The sequence below is a fragment of the Astyanax mexicanus genome, chromosome 5 (genome assembly GCF_023375975.1).
Source record: "Astyanax mexicanus isolate ESR-SI-001 chromosome 5, AstMex3_surface, whole genome shotgun sequence".
NCBI lineage: Eukaryota > Metazoa > Chordata > Actinopteri > Characiformes > Acestrorhamphidae > Astyanax > Astyanax mexicanus.
Window position 1 is genome coordinate 40,677,183 of NC_064412.1, and position 21,334 is coordinate 40,698,516.

General features: G+C 35.8%; 1 protein-coding gene across 4 annotated transcripts in view; it reads right to left on the bottom strand.

Moving 5' to 3' along the window:
- Positions 1-20,579, bottom strand: part of gpd2 (glycerol-3-phosphate dehydrogenase 2 (mitochondrial)) — a 70,635-nt gene extending 50,056 nt beyond the window's left edge. The window contains exons 1-4 of one of the 4 annotated variants that reach the window (XM_049479062.1): positions 20,454-20,579; positions 13,861-13,965; positions 4,918-5,089; positions 811-935 (exon numbers count right to left, since the gene is read on the bottom strand). In XM_049479062.1, the coding sequence (XP_049335019.1) occupies positions 811-935; positions 4,918-5,089; positions 13,861-13,959 (396 nt within the window). In that variant the 5' untranslated portion in view covers positions 13,960-13,965; positions 20,454-20,579. Of the gene's footprint in view, positions 1-810; positions 936-4,917; positions 5,090-13,860; positions 13,966-18,141; positions 18,273-18,309; positions 18,577-20,449 lie in introns of those variants that run through there. The other 3 variants (XM_049479064.1, XM_049479065.1, XM_049479063.1) reach the window with 3 other exon arrangements.
- Positions 20,580-21,334: the final 755 nt, after the last annotated feature.

A 21,334-nucleotide genomic window follows, 5' to 3' on the forward strand; every position in this document is an offset into this window, starting at 1 on the left:
GATGGTTATGGTAGTAAACCAGCTAAACTATTAAACTCGATAAATCCACTATAATACTGGTTAAGAGCCAAGATGAACCAGTTTAACCAGCTGGACCAGATTCACATGAACAGCATGTTCTTTTCAGCAGGGTTCACTAAAGATAGAAGCATTTCTGCCAGTAGCGATTAAAGCCCATCAGCACCCATGTTACAATCTGACTATCTCTCAAGTGTCCACCAAACTAATAAGACTTCTACTACTACTACTACTAATAATAATAATAATAATAATAATAATAATATAAACAATAATTATGAAAATAAGGATGCACAGAATATTTGGCAAATATATAATAAAAAATATATATAGTGGGGGGAAAAAATCACTTTTTGTCTGATTATGAACAATTACAGTTAAGATTTGTTCAGTAGCAGCAAAGTGTAGTTTTGTAATTGTTTTTCAAGATTTAAAAAAAATACATTTAGGCTATAAAATGATGCATGTTTGGCCAAAGAAAAAATATTTCAGTGTATTCCTAAATAATATATATATTTTTTTCCATTATCTGAATGTCATATTTTACACCAATTATTTAAAAATTAGAAAACAGCCCCAACTAGGACTAAGAGATTTCAAATTTGGCATGCCTTCTGCTCTAATTATCTATGGTTTAATAAAACTTTGCATTTTTTGTATCATGTAGACTTTCTATATCTTTCTACCTCTCCTCCAGTAAATGTGTGAAATGTCAAAGTCTCGGGCCTCTGGCATCTCTCCATCCCTCTTTCTTAACATGTGGGTAAATGGGTAAAAATGGGGGACCTTCACCTGTTCGTAATCGAGGTTCATGATGGCCTTCTGCAGATAGCGCACTCCTCCGTGGATGAGCTTGGTGCTCCTGCTGCTGGTTCCCGATGAGAAATCGCTCCTCTCCACTAGCGCCGTCTTCAGATCTGAGGAGGGGGGGTGAGAGTCGGCAGGAAGCAGATTAAGCACGGCACTGGCATTTCGAGCCCTCGCGCCCCCAAATATTTAGACTGCGTTTGGTGTCATTTTCATACGGATTTCCCCACTATCTGTAATATGCATGAGGACGGAAAGATCAGAGCATGCATATTGCATTCGGCCGGGTTTGGCTCTATATTGCTTTTTGAGGAAAGGAGAGTAAAGACAATAGACAGTTTTAGTCCAGACCAGCTGAAGAGCAGAGAAGAGACTAAACTAAATGATTCCACGAAAACTTTACAGGGTTTAGCTTGACTGAAACTTTAAACCTGTAAAATTAATTACTGACTCATTATCAGAATACTGTTTTTTTTTTTGGCATCTCATAACTTCATCATACTATATTTTTTTTTCTGCTTAATCACTTTTTATTTTATTTATTTTATCATGTTTGTATTTAGTGAAAAAAGAGTTGCTAACTTTTTGTATTGTTGAAAATGATCTTGTTCTGTTTCAAATATACTATTTGATTTTCTAAAACATTTTTCATTACTGTGATATTTTATCATGATAGAGTGAAAAACTTAAGCTTTACCTCAGCTAAATATGGAGAAAACATGAGAGATATTACATGAGTTAATATTATTAATTGCTACAGTGTCTTCAGTCCCTTTGAGATAAACAGTGAGAAGGTTGATGTCATTTATGTCAAAGATCAGTGATTACTGTCTAAAAAGGGATGGATTTATCACAAGATGACAGGGTGGACATGGATTTTTTTATAAGTTTAAATAGCTTGATATTTAAACTATAAATAGCTAAAGAATTATCTGACTTTAACTCAGTACATTAAATATTCTTTTAAAAACATTAAAACTATTAAAATAAATGTAAAAAAGCCTCTAGTCTGGTTGGCAGGCACACTACACTACTATTTGGTCTCCCTCACAAAAATATAGGGAAATACTAGATTAACATTTTTAATCATGATTTTAATTATTTGAATATTGTTGTGAATAACAGAACATTTTTAGGTAAATGACACCACTAATATAAATATCCTTTAATTTAGCCAATTTTACAATTATTCTTTTTTTATTTACATTTAAATGTCCATTATTAAAAGCCTAACTCTTATAAAGAAGAAAAATTACATTAATAGTCATTAACCATGATTAATTATGATTAATCAGAAAACGAGCCACTTTACAAACAAAGTGCTCCTGATGTCACCTAACTGCAGTTACCGTATGTGCCAAGATTAAACCAGCAGCCCCCTTGTAATGTGCTCACCTGCCTTTTAAATAACGAATAGCCCTCCCCAGACTAAACCAACAGGTAATTAGTTTACAGGCAGGTGAACAGGTAAACTTTAGAAACTGCTATTTACACAATGCAGCTCCGGGAAAAAATTAGAAACTCCTTAAAAATGACGAGTTTCTTTGATTTTTTGAAACTGAAAAGCTCTGGAATATAATCAAGAGGAAGATGGATGATGACAAGCCATCAAACCAAGCTGAACTGCTTGAGTTTTTGCTCTAGGAGTGGCATTAAGTTATCCAAAAGCAGTGTGTAAGACTGGTGGAGGAGAACATGCCAAGATACAGTTGTGGTCAAAAGTTTACATACACTTGTAAAAAAAACATAATGTTATGGCTGTCTTGAGTTTTCAATAAGTTCTAAAACTCTTATTTTTCTGTGATAGAGTGATCGGAACACATACATGTTTGTCACAAAAAACAGTCATAAAATTTGGTTCTTTCATAAATTTATTATGGGTCTGCTGAAAATGTCACCAAATCTGCTGGGTCAAAAATATACATACAGCAACATTAGTATTTGGTTACATGTCCCTTGGCCATTTTCACGGCAACTAGGCGCTTTTGGTAGCCATCCACAAGCTCCTGGCAAGCTTCAGGTCGAATGTTTGACCACTCTTCTTGACAGAATTGGTGCAGTTCAGCTAAATGTGATGGTTTTCTTGCATGAACCCGTTTCTTTAGCACTGTCCACATGTTCTCAATGGGGTTTAAGTCAGGACTTTGGGAAGGCCATTCTAAAACCTTAATTCTAGCCTGGTTTAGCCATTCCTTTACCACTTTTGATGTGTGTTTTGGGTCATTGTCTTGTTGGAACACCCAACTGCGCCCAAGACCCAACCTTCGGGCTGATGGTTTTAAGTTTTCCTGCAGAATTTGGAGGTAATCCTCCTTCTTCATTATCCCATTTACTTTCTGCAAAGAACCAGTTCCACTGGCAGCAAAACATCCCCAGAGCATAATACTACCACCACCATGCTTGACAGTAGGCATGGTGTTCCTGGGATTAAAGGCCTCACCTTTTCTCCTCCAAACATATTGCTGGGTGTTGAGGCCAAACAGCTCAATTTTTGTTTCGTATGACCAGAGAACTTTCCTCCAGAAGGTTTTATCTTTGTCCATGTGATCAGCAGCAAACTTCAGCCGAGTCTTAAGGTGCCTTTTCTGGAGCAAGGGCTTCTTTCTTGCACAGCAGCCTCTCAGTCCATGGCGATGTAAAACACGCTTGACTGTGGAGACTGACACCTGTGTTCCATCAGCTTCCAAATCCTTGCAGACCTGCTTCTTGATGATTCTTGGTTGACTCTTGACCATCCTGACCAATCTCCTCTCGGCAGCATGTGATAGCTTGCGTTTTCTTCCTGATCGTGGCAGTGACACAACTGTTCCATGCACTTTATACTTGCGTATAATTGTCTGCACAGTTGCTCTTGGGACCTGTAGCTGCTTTGAAATGGCTCCAAGTGACTTCCCTGACTTGTTCAAGTCAATAATTCGCTTTTTCAGATCCACACTGAGTTCCTTTGACTTTCCCATTGTAGCTTTTGTAGCTGAGTCTAATCACTGGGTCAAATGAGCCCTATTTAAATGGGCTCATGAGAAGTCAACAGCTGTAGTCAATCAGAATCACTTACAAGAAGTGAAGAGGCCATGACATGAAGCTAATTTGATTGACACAACTCGCTACATCACCAAAATTGACAAATTTTGTTGCTGTATGTATATTTTTGACCCAGCAGATTTGGTGACATTTTCAGCAGACCCATAATAAATTTATGAAAGAACCAAATTTTATGACTGTTTTTTGTGACAAACATGTATGTGTTCCGACCACTCTATCACAGAAAAATAAGAGTTGTAGAACTTATTGAAAACTCAAGACAGCCATAACATTATGTTTTTTTACAAGTGTATGTAAACTTTTGACCACAACTGTACATGAAAAAAACAGGGTTATTCCAACTCTTAAAACCTTATGAATATGAATTTGTTTTCTTTGCATTATTTGAGGTCTTAAAGCTCAGCATTTCTTTTATTTCAGCCATTTCTCATTTTCGGAAAATAAATGCTCTAAATGACAATATTTTTATTTGAAATTTGGAAAAAAAATGTTTATTTTACTCAAATATATACCTATAAATAGCAAAATCGGAGAAACTGATTTAGAAACTGAAGTGGTCTCTTATTTTTTTCCATAGCTGTATATATATATATATATATATATATATATATATATATATATATATATATATATATATATATATATATATTATTTTTTTATATATATATATATTCTATGCCTTTGCATTTTTGGACATTCAGGTAAGTATATGTGTAAGTTAAGTATATAAGATAAGTATATATCTTTTTATAATGTTTAATTGTACCCCAGGCCCCCCTGCCCCAGGATGACCCTTGGTTTCCATCTAGACCTAAAGTGTCTTGTTGTGTTGCACGCTGCCTACAGGAACCAGGTAAGCACAGCATCAGTGTATGTACAGCATCTATAAGGTCTTGTGCTAAATGATTTTGGGTAGATGGTAATGTGTTCAGGGCCCGGGCATCATCACAAACCCTACCAAACCCCATTTACATATTTACACAACTTCAAATTCCACAAAGAGACATTTGTAAATATAATCCACATTTTAAGAATAAATCTCATGCTCACTGCGAGTGACAGCATCTAAGGCACATCCTGATCCCGTGGCACCGCCTCCCACCACCAACACGTCAAATTCCGGAGTGTTCTGGAGCACAGCAAGCTGCTCCTGGCGTGTCGGCAGCCTATCTTCAAACGGCCTCTTCAGCGGACCCTCCGCCTCCACATACGCCAAGCGGGCCTGCTCAGGTCCAAACACAACAACTCAGCACTCTACATACAAACAATGTGGTGCTTTCCTGTTACAAACTGTTACAAAATCTACAAAAAGTGATGGATAATTTAAAGGTTGAGGTACACTCTTAATAATAAAGGTGTCCATAAGGGATCTTTTGGAGATTCTTCAAAATCCTAAAATAACCACTTATGAAGTCCTAAATCAATTTAAAATAAGTGTATTTTTTTTTTTTTTTGCATAAAGAATAAAGAATAAAGAATAACGGGGCAGGAGTTAACGAGGTAACTGCATGGCCTCCATCCACATGCTTGTAAACACACGTGTCGAAAGCTGTGCACCTTAGTCCAGCACAGTTTTGTGCAGATATTTCCAGTTACAGCTGAATTCACGCTTTTATTTTCAGAAAAACGCTCTTATTTACCTTTTAAAAAATCCATTTAAATGCCTGATTAAAGGGCTGATTATTTTTGATTTGCTGTTTTCCTTGGGTTTTGAGTTTTCATCGCTTACTCAGCTCTTGATCGGTCCAGACACAAGCGGGTGGGGGGCGGGCCTGGTGACGTGCATTGTTTAATATTGCGATATATATTGCCGAAAAAAGAACATTTGCAAAGTATTTTTTTTCAAATATCGTGCAGTCCTAATTTAATATCTATATTCAGCTATTTTTTGGGCAGTAAACTGATTATGTTTAGTTACAATTAAGCTAGATCAGTCATTAAGCTAGATTAGTTACAAACATTTAGTTACATCCTCTTTTTCAGTTTAAATTATATGTTATTTGTTCTATCATTTTTATTTTAATATAGACCAACAGAGCACTGAAACAACTGGAGCTATTCTATACAGTAGCATGAAAAAGTATTTTCCCCCTACAGATTTATTTTGTTTTTGGATTTTGTTATACTTACATTTTTCAAATTATCAAACAAGCTTTAATATCAGACAAAGATAAATAGGCATATATATATATATATACCCCTATAAATTTATCACAATTTTGCAAAGCTGAGTTCAATTTCACAACAGGCCTAATTACTGTCAGACCTGTAGAATCAAGAAATCACTTCAATAAAACCTGTCTGACAAGATAAACAATCTCAAAAAGAACCACATTATGCCACAATCTATAGAAATTCAAATACAAATGAGAAAAAAAAAAATCACTGATCATCCTGTTGTGACCTCAAGCTCAGGTGTACTTTGGTTCTGCAGCAGGACAATGATCCAAAGCAGACAAACAAGTCCACCTCTGAATGCCTTAAATAAAATAAAGGTTTTGGAGTGGCCTAATCAAAGTCTTATCAATTAAAACAATTCTGTAAAGAAGAGTGAGCCAATATTCCTCCACAGAGATGTGAAAGACTCGTTTCCAGTTACTGGTAAAGCTTGAGTGCAGTTGTTGCTGCCAAGGGTGACAAAAGTTATTAGATTTGGGGGCAAACACTTTTTCACACAGGGCTAGATTTGTTTGGATAGTTTTTTTACCTTTAATAAATTAATGTATTATTTTTAAAATGCTGTTTATATTTACTCAGGTTATATTTGTCTGCTATTAAAGTTTGCTTCATAATCAGAAAAATATTAGCATGACAAAAAAGCATAAAATTAAAGAAATCTTTGGGGGTGGGAGGGTTACTTTTTTACATCACTGTATTTAATAAACAAATTGTTGCAATGCTGTTATGAAGGAAGATAAAAGCTACCAGGTACAATAAATGATTCAAATGTGGACTAATATACACGCAACTAATTCCTAATGGTAATTCCCATGCAGCTTATGCGTTACATAGCATTCCACATATTTAATCAGGGATCTGGCGATGCGGCAGGTCTGGCACTGTATCTGTGTGTTCAGGGCAGGCATGGCAGCAATATGTGGACAAACATTGTCCTGTTGGAATAACACACTGGGGTGGGCATTTAGTACAGGTATAGCCACTGGAGGCAAAGGTGTCCGTAATAAAAATCTATGGTTATTTGGCATTGTATTGTATTGTATTTTTTATCACTTTTACTTACAGTAATAAAATATAATATACGATTTTACTGATATTACAGAACTCACCAGATCAAGAACCTTTGATGAAACCTTTATTATAAGAATGTAGCATAAGGTCATGCACAATAGATTATAATATCCCACATTATTCTGACTCCACAGATGAATTAATGTTAAAGATTAATGTTAGTCATCATGCAGTGATACAGTCCTAATGTCCATATCTGATTAGTGACTAATTAATTCATTTTCTCAACCAGCATTATAATCTATGTCTTTCCATTATATTCATTACAATCATATACTCATACACTCATCTACAGACAAAAATAACTTATACTAAATATAAAATAACTCTTTAAAGGACAGTTTCCCAGGGATTAAGCCCATACATTTAAATTGAGATTTCCCATTGAAACTAAATTTTAGTCTACAATTAGACTAATTGTAGCTTCCCTAATCAGGAACCTGACCCTTACTATATCACTTAATCTGAGCAACCAGTTTAACCATTTCAGATGTGAACCATGAGTCACATGACCCTGTAAACACGAACATTAAATTAACATGAAATTAAAGAGAAAATGTGCTGTTAGACAAAAAGGTGAAGAAGTTAACTAAAAAATAAAACAAAATTATTGAAATGAGTGAATATTAGGAGTGTAAAAGCTCACAAAATGCATAATTTGGTCCAATATGATATTGTCTCAATTCAGAATATTCTTATATAGAGCAAAAAAGGCCTAGAAATGTGATGCTAACTTTTTAAGCAAGACAAATTAAGAGGTTATAAACATCTAATTCCATGTTGAACAACACCTTATTATATTACGTTTCAACCATTGTGACCTTTATTACAGCTAATAAAGCAAACACTGGTGATTCTCACACAACAGACCTTCATTTATGTACTAATACAGACAAATAGGGCTTAATAAATTGGGATTAACCATTAAGAAATGTCTATTTCAGGCCTTATTGATCAAAGAGCAAACATTATAATAAATTCTTAATACAAGTAAATGTTAATAGTTAAAAGTGTTACCAATATTCCTAATGTTAATATGTCTGTGTTTAGTATCATTATTTGTTTATATTATTAAATTATTTTATTCAATTTGATAAATATTACTTACATCTTCTAAAACTGGTGACGAATGAGTTTAAACTGTTAATGGGGGCTGTTCCTGTGGGACATCATGCATCACACAGGCCCATACTGAATGTAGGTCTGTCATGATAGCTTTGTTTGTTTAGACGATAAATATTACTGTTTTATATTACTGTTACTATTATAAAACAAATAATGCAATTATTCACCCTTTATAGAGCACTTTTGAGCTTTTGATAACTAAGAAAAGTCTGACATTGGAATTGGAATACAAATATTTTTAAATATTTTAGATACATTAATAATTCAAATTTAATTAATAAAATAAAAACACTGTTTTATTTGTACGATAAATTGTAAATAGACTAATTATCATGACAGCCCTAAAAGATTCCATCCTTATATGAGCATCTATGTATGATTAGACACTAAGGGCACCAGAAGGCACAGAATGTGCTTGTTAATTGAATTTGCGTTGCTGGTGCTGATGAGTTTTGCACCTTTTCGATTTTAGTACACAATTTTCACCAACTGTCTTTGGCTGATTGATTCCGCTGGTCAGGTATAATGCAGAGCGGCTAAACAATGGCCAAATTTAGGAATTACGGACCAATCACACGAACACAAGACCCGAACAAGTCAATCCTGAAAGTCAAGCCTTCTGATTTGGATGCAGCGCAGGATGAATGGAAGCAAATGAAGATATTTGTCTTGCGGTGTCCTCTGAGAGAAAATAACAAAAACCTCAAATCTGCAAATTCAAATTGGGACAAAACGAGTGCAGAGGAGGCAAGAAGACTTTAATCGTAATGAAACGGTTTATTCATTTTTTTTGTCGTTAGCGTTCGTTCGGCCATAATGATTACATCAATCTGCCCCCAAAAGCCTGTGGGGTCCATTTGACTTGCAAATGACCAAATGAACCCAGACATTTGCAATTTAGTCAGTAACAGCATGTAAAAACAAGATCCAATAATTAGTGTCTATTTCCAAGGACGGACAGATTATTTAAAACATCCACAGACAATTAAGAGGGAGGCTGTCCTGCAATCACGACGAGTGTGCAGAGGCACCGGTGAATTTCATGCAAATACGCAATCGGCCACCGCGGAGCGCTCACTTAGCCGGCTAGCCGCAGCATGGCAGCGTGGCAGTGCCCTTGCCATAGAGGAGACTCGCATGCACTCGCTCGCCAAATTAACATCACAATCCCAAAGATTAGTGTCTGACACATGCATGATTGCAGATTAATTTCTGGAAATCAGATTTTTCCCCTTTTTCTCAGTTTGACTTTGGCTTACCCATTTAGGCTTCGTCAGGATAATGCAGGAGGTAGAAGAATGAATAAATAAAAAGATAAAAAAAATAAATAAATATATCAGAACAAAACCAACACTTGTTGTAATGGAAAGTGAATTTGAAAGTGAACTGCTGAAAAAAAAGAAGAACAAGACTTGATGATCAAAGTAAAGAACATCAGACAGTAACATAATGGACAGTGACAATAACAGCAGAAATATTTAAATTTTTATCTAATTATTTTTTTTTTAAAATCCAGCTAAATACAGTATAGGTCAGTTGAATTTGGGGTGAAATTAAACTTGTTAAAAAAGTTTACACTTATTTAAAAAGTTTAAATCATATCACTCACATTTCAGTGGATAAATGATTCTTCTATAAATACACTATGCGTCTGATACAGATAGTGGATTTGGGTAATAAAATCTGTTTATTTCAGATTTTAAGTTAACACATCTGACGTTTTGATTAAATAGTGTCTTGCTAACAGATATGATTATTAGTTCTCAACCATCACACTTTATTAATTCTAATAAACAGCCAAAACCGTATCTAATAATTATAATTAATATTAATTATAACATACTGGAACAAATAGCTATAACACATCTCACCCTGCAGTCAGATCAGTGCCTGTGTATGTAGGAATGTAGGTGCAATATAAGCTATCTGTTTTAACAGTGTTTTGATGACAATTTTAACCAAAAAACTGTAAATTAAAAAGAATCAGCAACACTTTCTGTATCTTACTGTTATTCTCCTGGTATGATAATACCAAATACTATCAAAAAACATACCTGTCAAGTTTCCCGTTTTGGCCGGGAACCTACCGTATTTTACGCATCTTTCCCGCTGTCCTTCCATATTAGTATTTTCCCGTAAATTTCCCGTATTATAAAAAAATAAAAAAACGTATTAATAAAGGATTTTTAAATCTCTTAATGCCAATCATGGTGCAAGTTCAAGGAGAAAGTCCCGCCTTTCAGGAGAAACAGCCAATCAGCTTGCTGGTTTTGCGGAGCGCAGAGGACGGTTAATGTGGGGAACCCATGTCCATATCTGGTCCATGTCCTTTAGTAAAAAGTCCATGTCCTTTAGTCATTTTGCAGAATTTGTGCACCCTTTGTTCAATTTTAGGTGGTTATTTTAGATTTCTTGTAAACCTGTCTTAAAATGTAAGGGATACTGAACCTCAGTTGGGCTGGTGGGACGGCTCAAAGCGGGCGGCGGAAAATTTCCCTTATTTTTAAATCCAAAGCTTGACAGGTATGTCAAAAAACAGCATAAGTGCAAGAATATATTCAAGAAATAAATGCAAAAAAAGTTTTTTTTTTTTAAAAAGGACAGGATTTTACAGACTTTTTAATCTGACAGTCCTGTAATGAAATGTTTTTGTGCATTTATAAACACATTGTTGAAAACATAGTTTACCAGTGTATAATTGTACTGTACTTAATATCACACTATCTCAGCACTTAATATCATACTTATCTTATGGCTGATCAGTGCACATTAACCATTTTGATTTTGATTTGCAGTGAATAAGTTTAGCAACAGTTGTGTTGGTGTAGCATACTGTATTTTGTTTATATGAAAATAATATACAATATTACATTATTTCAGAGCATTGCTTCTGTTCAGTCTATCTTCCTTATTTATACTTACTAATGTATTAAGCAGCAGTGGCAGGCCCACAAATTAAAGAAAATATTGCATTCAGCATCACTCACTCAACATGCTCTGAAAGATACATGCTGTACAGGGCTAGCATGAGGTAAATGTATGACTAGAATAGCACAATAAAGGAAAATCTATGAATAAACTAGCACTACTTAAATAAATATATACTTAAACTAGCACTAAAGTAAATCAAAGGTTAAAATAGCATTACTGAAATCTGTGATTAGAATGGCTCCGTCAGGCTATATATCGTCGCTGTCCAATGAAAAACACTTTTTCATTTTTCATTTTCCAATGAAAAATCTCCATTTTTCTCGATTTTTAGTTTACTCAATAATTTGAACAGACAAACTGTCCATTATACTGTTTCAAAATTTCTTGATGAACGCACCAATAAAAAGTCTTCAAAATGACCAGAAATAAACTCTTTTTACATTGACTTCCATTGAAAAGGTTTTTTCTCTCTCCTGTAAAGTTGCTGTTTTGGAGATAAGTGTTTTTCATTGGACAGCGACGATATATATTATTAAAATAGCACTACTGAAGTAAATCTATTAATAAAATAGCTCCACCAGGGTGAATGTATGATAAGAATAGCTCTACTGAGGTAGATTGATGATAATAATAGTGCTATTAATGTAAATGTATGATTAGAGTAACTGTACTGGAGTACATTCATGATTAAAGTAGCATTGGTGAGATAAAAATATGATTGGAATAGCTCTACTATGGCAAATTTATGACTAAAATGACATTACTGAGGTAAATTCAAGATTGGAATAACACTGCTATTCTAATGTACAATAATAACGAAACTTTAGATTTTTTAAAATGTGTTTATTCTTTCTGTAAAAGACAAAAATACGTTTAGGCAATTTTGATTATTTTGTTGAAAAAATAAGCCTCTGTCTTTTGTCAAATTATTTATTTTGTTCTGTTTCTGACAAAAAATGTCATTTTGGTGCATCCCAACCTGCACTACTAGTATTTCACCTACATCACGCAGGCAGGTCTTGTAGTTGACCAAATATGACCAAATGGATCCTTTCCATCCGCAAAATTTTTCACTTTTCACTTTTATCAAAACAAAGAAAAGAAATCCCACTTCACTCTTTTATTTAACTGAATTTCGGCTAAGTTAACAATGCATCTCCTTGGCAACTGAATCCTTAAGAGGCCGTAATTCTCTCACTCCCTGGAGTTTAAGCTGGAGCCGAACACTACAGAAGCGGGATAATGGACAAAATGGGTTCAGGCGGATTTGAATACATGATGAGCGAGAAAATCAGGACCCCCGCTGCTCCTGAAGAGTGTGTGTGGGTTATGTTTTTTTTCCTCCCCTCATTCGTTTGTTTCAGAAGGCCTTGTTGATTATCTTAATCTACTTGACCTTAAGTTATTTAGTATAACATCCAAATGAGATGAGGCCTGAACCCCCCAGGGCTCTCCCCAGTCTAAATACAGGTATACTGTGATGAGTGTCACTGGTCCCTGTGCTGCATGAATGGGGATGAGATTGTTCATGATTTCATATTCAAGTGAGGCCCTTTAAACAATTTGTGTATTACTCTTCAAGTACCCTGGGCAAACACGGTTGGATGGATGTTAGGACAGTATTCTTCTTCTGCAGAGCTCTGAAGAACACAGACTATACACCCTAAGGCTTTTTTGTGGGTTTGGTAAAGATAGGGATGCACCAAATATTTGGCAAATGAGAATTTTTGACAAATGAGAATATATGGCAAAAATATTTGTCAGAAAATGCGAAAGAAAAAAAAACTTGTTTGACCTGTGTTCAATACACAACACAGAACTAAAAGGACATCAGAGTTAGCTTACAGCTAAAAACAGACCGCAGGCTCCCTACATTCACACTGTTAAGACTGAGCTCACACAGAGATTTCAGTCTGTCATCAACTTAGCGAGTAATACAGCTCAGAAAAACAGTTTTGCAAATAAACCACTCCAGCCCAGCAGGGGCTGTCTGCTGTATTCACATCTCTTTTTACAAATTAAAAGTCCTCTGCAGCATTTTGTATTTGCGCAGGACAAGCAACTTGCCAAACTGACAATGTTCTGCGAACCAATAACTGTAGAGATGTACTAATGTTATAAACATACAATTTTAATTAATATACTTAAGCTACACCTGAGTTTAGCACTGGTTTTAAAATATTGGGCCAATGGCAATAGAATTTTGAAAACATAAAAGTATTAAAAAACTAAATTTAAATGCATCTAAATAAGAAAGTAAAATTGCATATACTTGGATTAGCATTGTAAAGGAATGTATCTATCTATTTATGTATTCTTGGATCTTAAGTGGAAGCTGATGCACACATTTTGTACCCATATGATTTGCATATAATTGTGCATTTTCATTTCAAACACTGGGGGACAATAAAACAGATAAATCGGCTTTTCACCCTTTACGTACTGAATATATTTAAGCTCTGTTTTGTGATACAATTATCTGCTTAAGTATGAAGATGTATGAGGTAACGCTGTTCCTGTAAGTTGCATAAGACTGAACACAAGGAACACATTTCTCAGTCAAGAATAGACATGTGCACAAAATTAGCCGACGGAGCCCCGCCTCCTGCTGCTGCTGTCACTGTTCATAAGTGGAATATGAAAAACATCATTAGTATTCCTTTACTACACATCATTGCGAATGCTTACCTGATTTCTCCTGTACTCAAAGAACTGTGATAAACCGAAGGCTGCAGCTACAGCTCCGCCCCCTATCAGGGTCCCCTTCACTGCTTTCCGGAACGCCATTGGTCTCTGGAATAAAGGAATAAAATCTGTCAGAGATACTGTATTTGTGTTTTTGTCTTTTAGATTTAAAACTAGTTGGTTGCTATGATGTTGCTAAGTGGTTGTTGGGTAGTTGATGTGGTACCCCAGTTAGTAGCAATTGTGCTGCTATGTGATTGTTATGTTTTTTTTAAGTGGTTTCTATGGTGTTGCAAATTAGTTGATATGGTACCTCAGACTATTTTTTTTGGTGTTAATAAGTGGTTACAATAATATCCAATGTGTTTGCTAAGATGTTTGGTAAGTGGTTGCTAGGTGATTGATATGGTGTTCAGACATGGTCACTATTATATCAAATGTGGCTGCTATAGTGTTGATAAGTGGTGTCAAGGTGGTTGCTACGGTTCTGACAGATCAGTAGCTGTCATGGTCTCCCAGGTGGTTGCAATGGTATAGATAAGGTGTTACTATATGGTTGCTACAGTTTCCAAGAGGGTTTCTATGGTGTTACAAAATGCCTGCTACAGTTTTCACAGTAGCTGCAATAGTATCCAAGGTAATTCCAATTAAGTAGCTTTGTGGTTGTTGAGCAGTTGCTATGGCATCCCAGGCGGTTGTTACAGTGCCTCAGTTGGCTGTTTAGGTGTTGCCAAGTGGTGTCTGTTGTACACTTTTTTGATGGTTAAGTGTATAAAGTTACATTTGAAGATTCCAAAAATATGAACCCCATTAATTCCTAAATCTGCAACAGCAAAAAAACACTGCTACCCTGCATCTGATTAAAAAGCTATCACATGTAAAACAATCCAAACAAACGATTTAACAAGTTAAAATTTGAGGAAATCTCAGGAAATTTGAGGAAATCTCAGGAAAATCTGGCCAAAACATTAGAAGAAAACAGTAGAAGAAGAAAAGAAATCTGCAAAAATTATGCTTTGAAGTGCACAACCATAATAATGTGGCTACTTATCACCACCACCATATTCACCAAACTTTCGTTGCACAGACAGATGGAATTTAGCCTCTGTTTTAACCCATCTGTACTGTGAACACACACCCACTAACACACAGTGAGACAGTCACCAGATATGAGCTAACAGAGGACATTATAAGAACATTATTTGAACATCTTGACAAGGTTCCAGGAAAGTTACCCTTTAACCTTACAGAAATAATGTCCCAGGAACACTTGTGTAACCTAATAATGGTTTGCATCACAATGTTATTAAAATGTTTCTCACACAACATTTCCATCTAGACAAATAATAACATTAGAACATTAAAATGTAACATTCCCAAAACTAAAACTAAAGACACAATTAACACTGCAGCCTAGTGAGAACACTTAAAGCAGTAAATAAGAATGCTATAAGAATATCCAGAAAAATTGAGAATTTAAAGTTCTAAGAACCAAAATTTGTAACTTTCAGAAAACATTCTACTATTCAATAGCTGTTACCTGTTAGCTTGGATGGTTGTATCTTTCACTACAACAAAGCATTTACACTAAAACACCCAGAATGACTTTTAAAAGACTTTTTAAAAACCTTTTTAAAGTTTTTTCGCTGAGACTGTGAAATGTCGGTGGAATTCCTCTTGTCAAGTCAATCCAGTCAGTATCAGTTCTCAGTGACATCTGTTACACTGAGATTCACACACAATACCAAGTAATCCCTGAGGGTGTGAGTATTGAAATTTGTAACCTAAGGGAAAGTTTACAGTAGTCCTACTCAACCATCTGTCCATGTAGCTGATGGCCACAGGATGTAGTAAAGTTCTTTAGTCTGCTCAATAAACTGCAGCATTAAACCAAAACTTACCAGCCCTAATGTACACAAAGTAACAAAGACCCAATCCCTGGTGCGGACTCTGGTCAGGAATTTCTGTTGAGAAAATGCCCTTATTTCGATTCAACTGAAATCATCTACAGCTGTGTTTGCTGTCCAGCTCTATGGTTTATTCATAATCCACATCCACTGTTAAATCATTGGCTCAGAAGCATATTTCATTCAGCCTGTCTAAAACCAGTTCATCAGTCTGAGCACTATACCACAAGTCAGATGTTGCAAGCCGTCAGGCCTGGCTGACTAGAATTATTAATTTGCGATTCAACAATATGCATATTTTTCAGACTATGAAGCAAACTGGATTATAAGGCGCATAATGAGACACTAGTAAGGAACAGGGGTGTCGCCATGTTTTCCGTATAATTCAGTTAGGTTAAGTTAGGTTAAGTAAACAAAACTATAATTATTTAAAAAAAAAAAAACAAGCGCTGGATGTAGGGGTGTGCGATATGGCCCTAAAATAGTATCACAATATTTTATGTTTTTTTGCAAAAACAACGCTCTTGGCGATAGGACAAAACACTAATTAAAAAAATTATTTTTAGAATACACTACTGCAACAAAATGAAAATTTTATCATTCAAAACAATATGATTATGGCACACCCCCAACTGAGATATTAGATATAAGAAGATATAAGAGATATAAAATTTTATCAGATTTGTAACAGAAGTCAATGATCCAGAATATTGTGATACTAAAGTACGATAAATGATACTGGACAGAAATAATCTGTCTCTAGTAGATATATAATGGAAAACAAGAACATTTGTAAAAAAAGAACAAAATGTACATTTTTCTTTGGCTAAAAGCAGTAAAATGTAATATCCTGACATGACAATTAGGAGTGGGTGATTTCAGGGTATAATATCGTTCACAATTTTGCAGTAGCATTAGCATTAGCAGCTAACCGCTAAAACTATCTGCAGTTAGCGGCTAATTCTGCCCAACAGAGCTACACTGAGGAACCCTGAGTGTTTCAGTAAGCCAGGGCATTATCAGCTAGCGGTTCGTCCCACTTAGCTTGTTTTAACACGGTAAACACGCAGACTACAGTCCAATATACTCACCTCTAAACAGCAAAAGAGATAGCACTGCGGTTAGATTAGTTAATGCTAGGCAGGGTTAGCAGCAGGCTACAGGTCAATAATAATCACCTCAGAACATCAAAAGAGCTAGGGCTTAGCGTGGTCAGAGGCTAATGCTAATACTGCTCCAGGCCTGGTGCTGGAGAACTAAACTGAATTTCCTGTATATCACTGTATTTCAGCATAGTGGCTTTAATACTCCTCACAACCTGACTGGTACAATTCATAGATAAAGGGGAACCGGATTATAAGGTGCACTGGAGATTTTTGGGAAAATTAAAGGATTTTAAGTGCACCTTATAATGCGGAAAACAGCTATATTTGAAAAAGGAGCTGCAGTATTAAATGTGACATGTATTATGTTTTATGTAGCACTGCCTACTATAGTTTAAATGTGAGGGTTTGGCTCAACATGGCCTGTGACCAATGTCAAATAAATTAGTTTGGTAGCAATGCTAACTGCATGATTGTGATGCTAATATTGTGGTAGTGATGCTAACTATGTGGAAGCAATGCTTATTATGTGGTAGCGATGCTAACTGCATGGTAGAGTTTCTTGCTAAATGGTAGCAATGCTAACTGAGAGGTAATGATATTAAGAGCACAGTAGTTATGCTGGGTGAGGCCAGTGGCCCACTGCTAATACTATAGCCCAGCACATCACCAATGTTTCTGCTGCAGGGCCATTTAACAGGGACTGCACAATATATCATTGTAAGATCATTTTAAGGTCAATGTAATGTGGGCACGTGCAATAGTCACATTGTAGAATGTGCAAAGTTATGTAAAGCAAGTTAAAGGAAATTAAATTAAGTCATTTTACAACTTCCTTGATATAAAATTATACATAATATAAATTCAGGATGTTTGTATTTACCATTACATGTCTACCAAATTTTGCTCCAGGTTTTGATTAATAGAGTGCTTTTTAACTAATGTGAAATGGATCACTAGAAATCTTAATATCTAGAAATCTGGTAAAAAATATTTAGTTTTTTAACATTGCAATATATATTACAAAACAACAAAATATCGCAACGTCAGTTTTTTCACAATAGCATATAGAGCTAACATTTAAAGTGGAATGGCTTAATTCCACTCACAAAAAAAGTCTCAGTTTCTTTTTTGAACCAAAAACAGCTGACTCGTATCGAACCCCGTAACAGTTTTATCTTCATACCGCTTCCCTTTATTGTAATATCTCAAACGATGACGCAGACATGAAACATCACAACGTTAGCTTAAATAATGATAACTTTACTACTCACCAAAGAAGCTCAGTGAAAAAGCCAGCCCTTGCCCATGTGCATTACAAAAAAGTTTGTCAATCAGTTACAAAGTGAAATTGCTTAGGTCGGCCCGCAAGGCAGTCCAGCAAATGGGCATAAGAAATAAAAAGCAGTGTTAACAAATAAAAGACCTCAGTTAGACCTTACTTTGTCTTAGTTCCTCTGTGGTTCTTATCCAGCTGGCAGACACTTTATCTGTGTACAGTTAATATACCCACCAGACCTCTTGGCTAAATATAGTTCTACTAAACAAAAAGGTCTAGCTTTGTGTCAGCAGGTCAAAAACAGCCCATAAACAAACAAGACTGACACCATCAGCTGATACGGCCTAGTCCCAGTCAACTCAACCAAACTCCAGTCCAAACACTCCAGCAGATCAGAACAGCCCTGCTTCGGACCCTGTGTTTTACCAGAAGCTACAGAAAGTAAGTGTGTTTCAGTTTATGAAACTGTATAAACCCATGCATGCTCTGCATGGACAGTCTGTGCCCGACCATGTGCATAACAGTGTGGACAAACATTACGTAATACTGGCACTGTGCTGGACAATCCTCCTGGGATAGTCACCTGAGTGATAGTGGTTGTAATTGAAGGTTATAAACCCAGTACACACCTATTTCAGTGTTATAACAGTCATGTCGCCCATATGGCACTCCCACTTTGTCTGATTTTTGAGCTCTCAATGCTGTAAACTCAACACATTACATTACATAGCTTTTAGCAGACACTTTTATCCAATGATGTACATTAGAAACAGGGGACACAAACATTTTTGACAAGGTCTAAAGGAGGCCAAGGGGGAATATAACATAATAGTGGGATAGAGTAGGAATAATACTATCGCATCATGGTATTATGGTATTATCACATCATGCGTTATTTGCATATTTATTCTACTTAAACTAATAAAACTGTAATCCCTTATTACCCATTTACATTGATCATATATAAGCAGTTGGTAATATAACTGTAATAACATACAAATAAGCCTGTCACGGTAGTTACATTATTGATTTTTCATTCAATATATTGGCAGTACCTATTTTTACTTATTGATGAAGGTCCATAAATGTGAATAAGTCAGTATATATGGTTTCATTTTATCTAAATACATTTTGTAAGACGCCTGTCATGATAATTACATTAAAGAATGTAATTTACAACATACAGACTTGTTTGCAGTCAATTTTGCTAACCTTCACATTAATGTGGCTAGAATATCTGAATATTTTTTAAGAATTCAATGTTTTCTTCAAAACTGTGTAACTGTATTATTATGCTATTAAATTATTATTATTTGAGTAGCATGACATCATCTTAAAATTACAATAATCTTTATACATATTTATAATATGTTTATTGCAATTATTATTTCTGGGACAATAAATAATTCAAACTTAATATGTTCATGTGACTGGCATTACATACAGGAATGTTGTCTGGAAATGGTCCCATTCTGAGGACATTCAAAAAATCTCAGAACATTCAGCGTTCCTGTCAGTATTTATTTTTTTATTTATTTTGCCCCAAAACTGGCATTATCTACTACTAGAATGATGTATTGGAATGCTCTGAGAAAATTCTGAAATCATTTAATTTAATTTAATTAATTTTCCAGAACATTCCTCTAATGTTACATTTTGGTTAAGGAAATGTTGCCTCAGCCTGAACTTGACCTGTTTTTTTTTTTTAACATTTTCAAAACGTTTTCTCAAAGTTTTAAAAACGTTCCCAGAACGTAATTTAAACATACTGAAAGATTATATTCAGAATTACGTTCTCAGAACGTTTGACTAACGTTTTGTTTAAGGAGTGAGTGTCTTATAGTTGTTGCCTCTTAAACTGGTATTAAATATAAGCAGGCCAGCCCAGCCCTCTCCCAGCCTGTATCTAAACCCTGAACTACAGCGTTTCTTCACTCTAACCGACTCCTCTCTCTGACTCTTCCTGGGCATTTTTTACACAACTCCTCCTGAAATGAGCTCAGGCGCCTCGTGCTCCTCTAACTAACAGAACGGCATCCTGCAGCATCACGTGTGTCCATCGTGAAACATCACATTTCCTCTACAGTCTGGGGGTTATAACAGACAGCAGGTCATCACAGCTGCCCAGAAACCCCCCCGAACTGCAGGTCCCCACAGAGCGGAGCAGGGCTTGTCCACAGACCCGCCGCCCCGGCCAGCCGCTACTGCTGACCGGCTCCTCTCCCTCTCTGGCCGGGTTCGCGGCTCCGCTGAGCGAGCTGAGCGGCTGAAGGCGATAAGGCAGAAATGTGCGCAGTTCTTACTTACTAATCGCTGTGCTGGTGGAGGTACAGACGGGCTACCCGCACAGGAGGAGCATAGATACCGCGGGTAACCTCACCGTTCTTACAGCGCTTCTTCTGATCCAGGAAGAAGCCACTGCTTCGGGGAGCGTTTGACAGGCGCACAGATCCACCAATCAGATCGTGGGATCTCTGCTCGGGACCAATCGCATGTCAGTAGGCGTGCTGCGTTGTTATCAGGAGTGACGTAGCTCGGATTTGGGTTTGGCAAACGTATTAATAACTGATAGCACTGAACTGTTTACATATACTGTATATACATTACCAGTCAAAAGTTTAGACACACCTCTTCTCATTGAATGGGGGTTTTGCTTTTTATGATGCTTTACATCGTAAATTTAATATTAAAGGCAATCCAAGCTCTACGAGAATTATTTAGTAAACAAAAAGTGTTAAAAAACAGTATATGATTTGGACTTCTAAGTACCACATTTAGCTTTGAGGACAGATTTAGCTTTGAGACACTATCTTCATGAGGTAGAGTCACCTGGAACAATAGTTGCTGCTTTACCTTCCCAAATCACCCATCTCAGTTGGGAGAAGATCAAAAGCCATGGGACTGTGGAGGCCAAACACTTATAATATAAAACACTTCTATATAAAACATAATTTCATGATGTGCCCCTTAATAGTTTCCATGTCTTTAATATGAATCTACAATTAATAATGTATAATGTAGAAAATACATTAAATAAAAAAAATATAGAGAAAAACATTGCATGAGAAAAGGTGTGTCTACATATGAAACTCATATATTATTTAGATGTATTACACACAGATCTATTTCAATGAAAACCCAAAAATCAGTGTCTTAAAAAAAATTAATATTATATAAGACCATCTGAT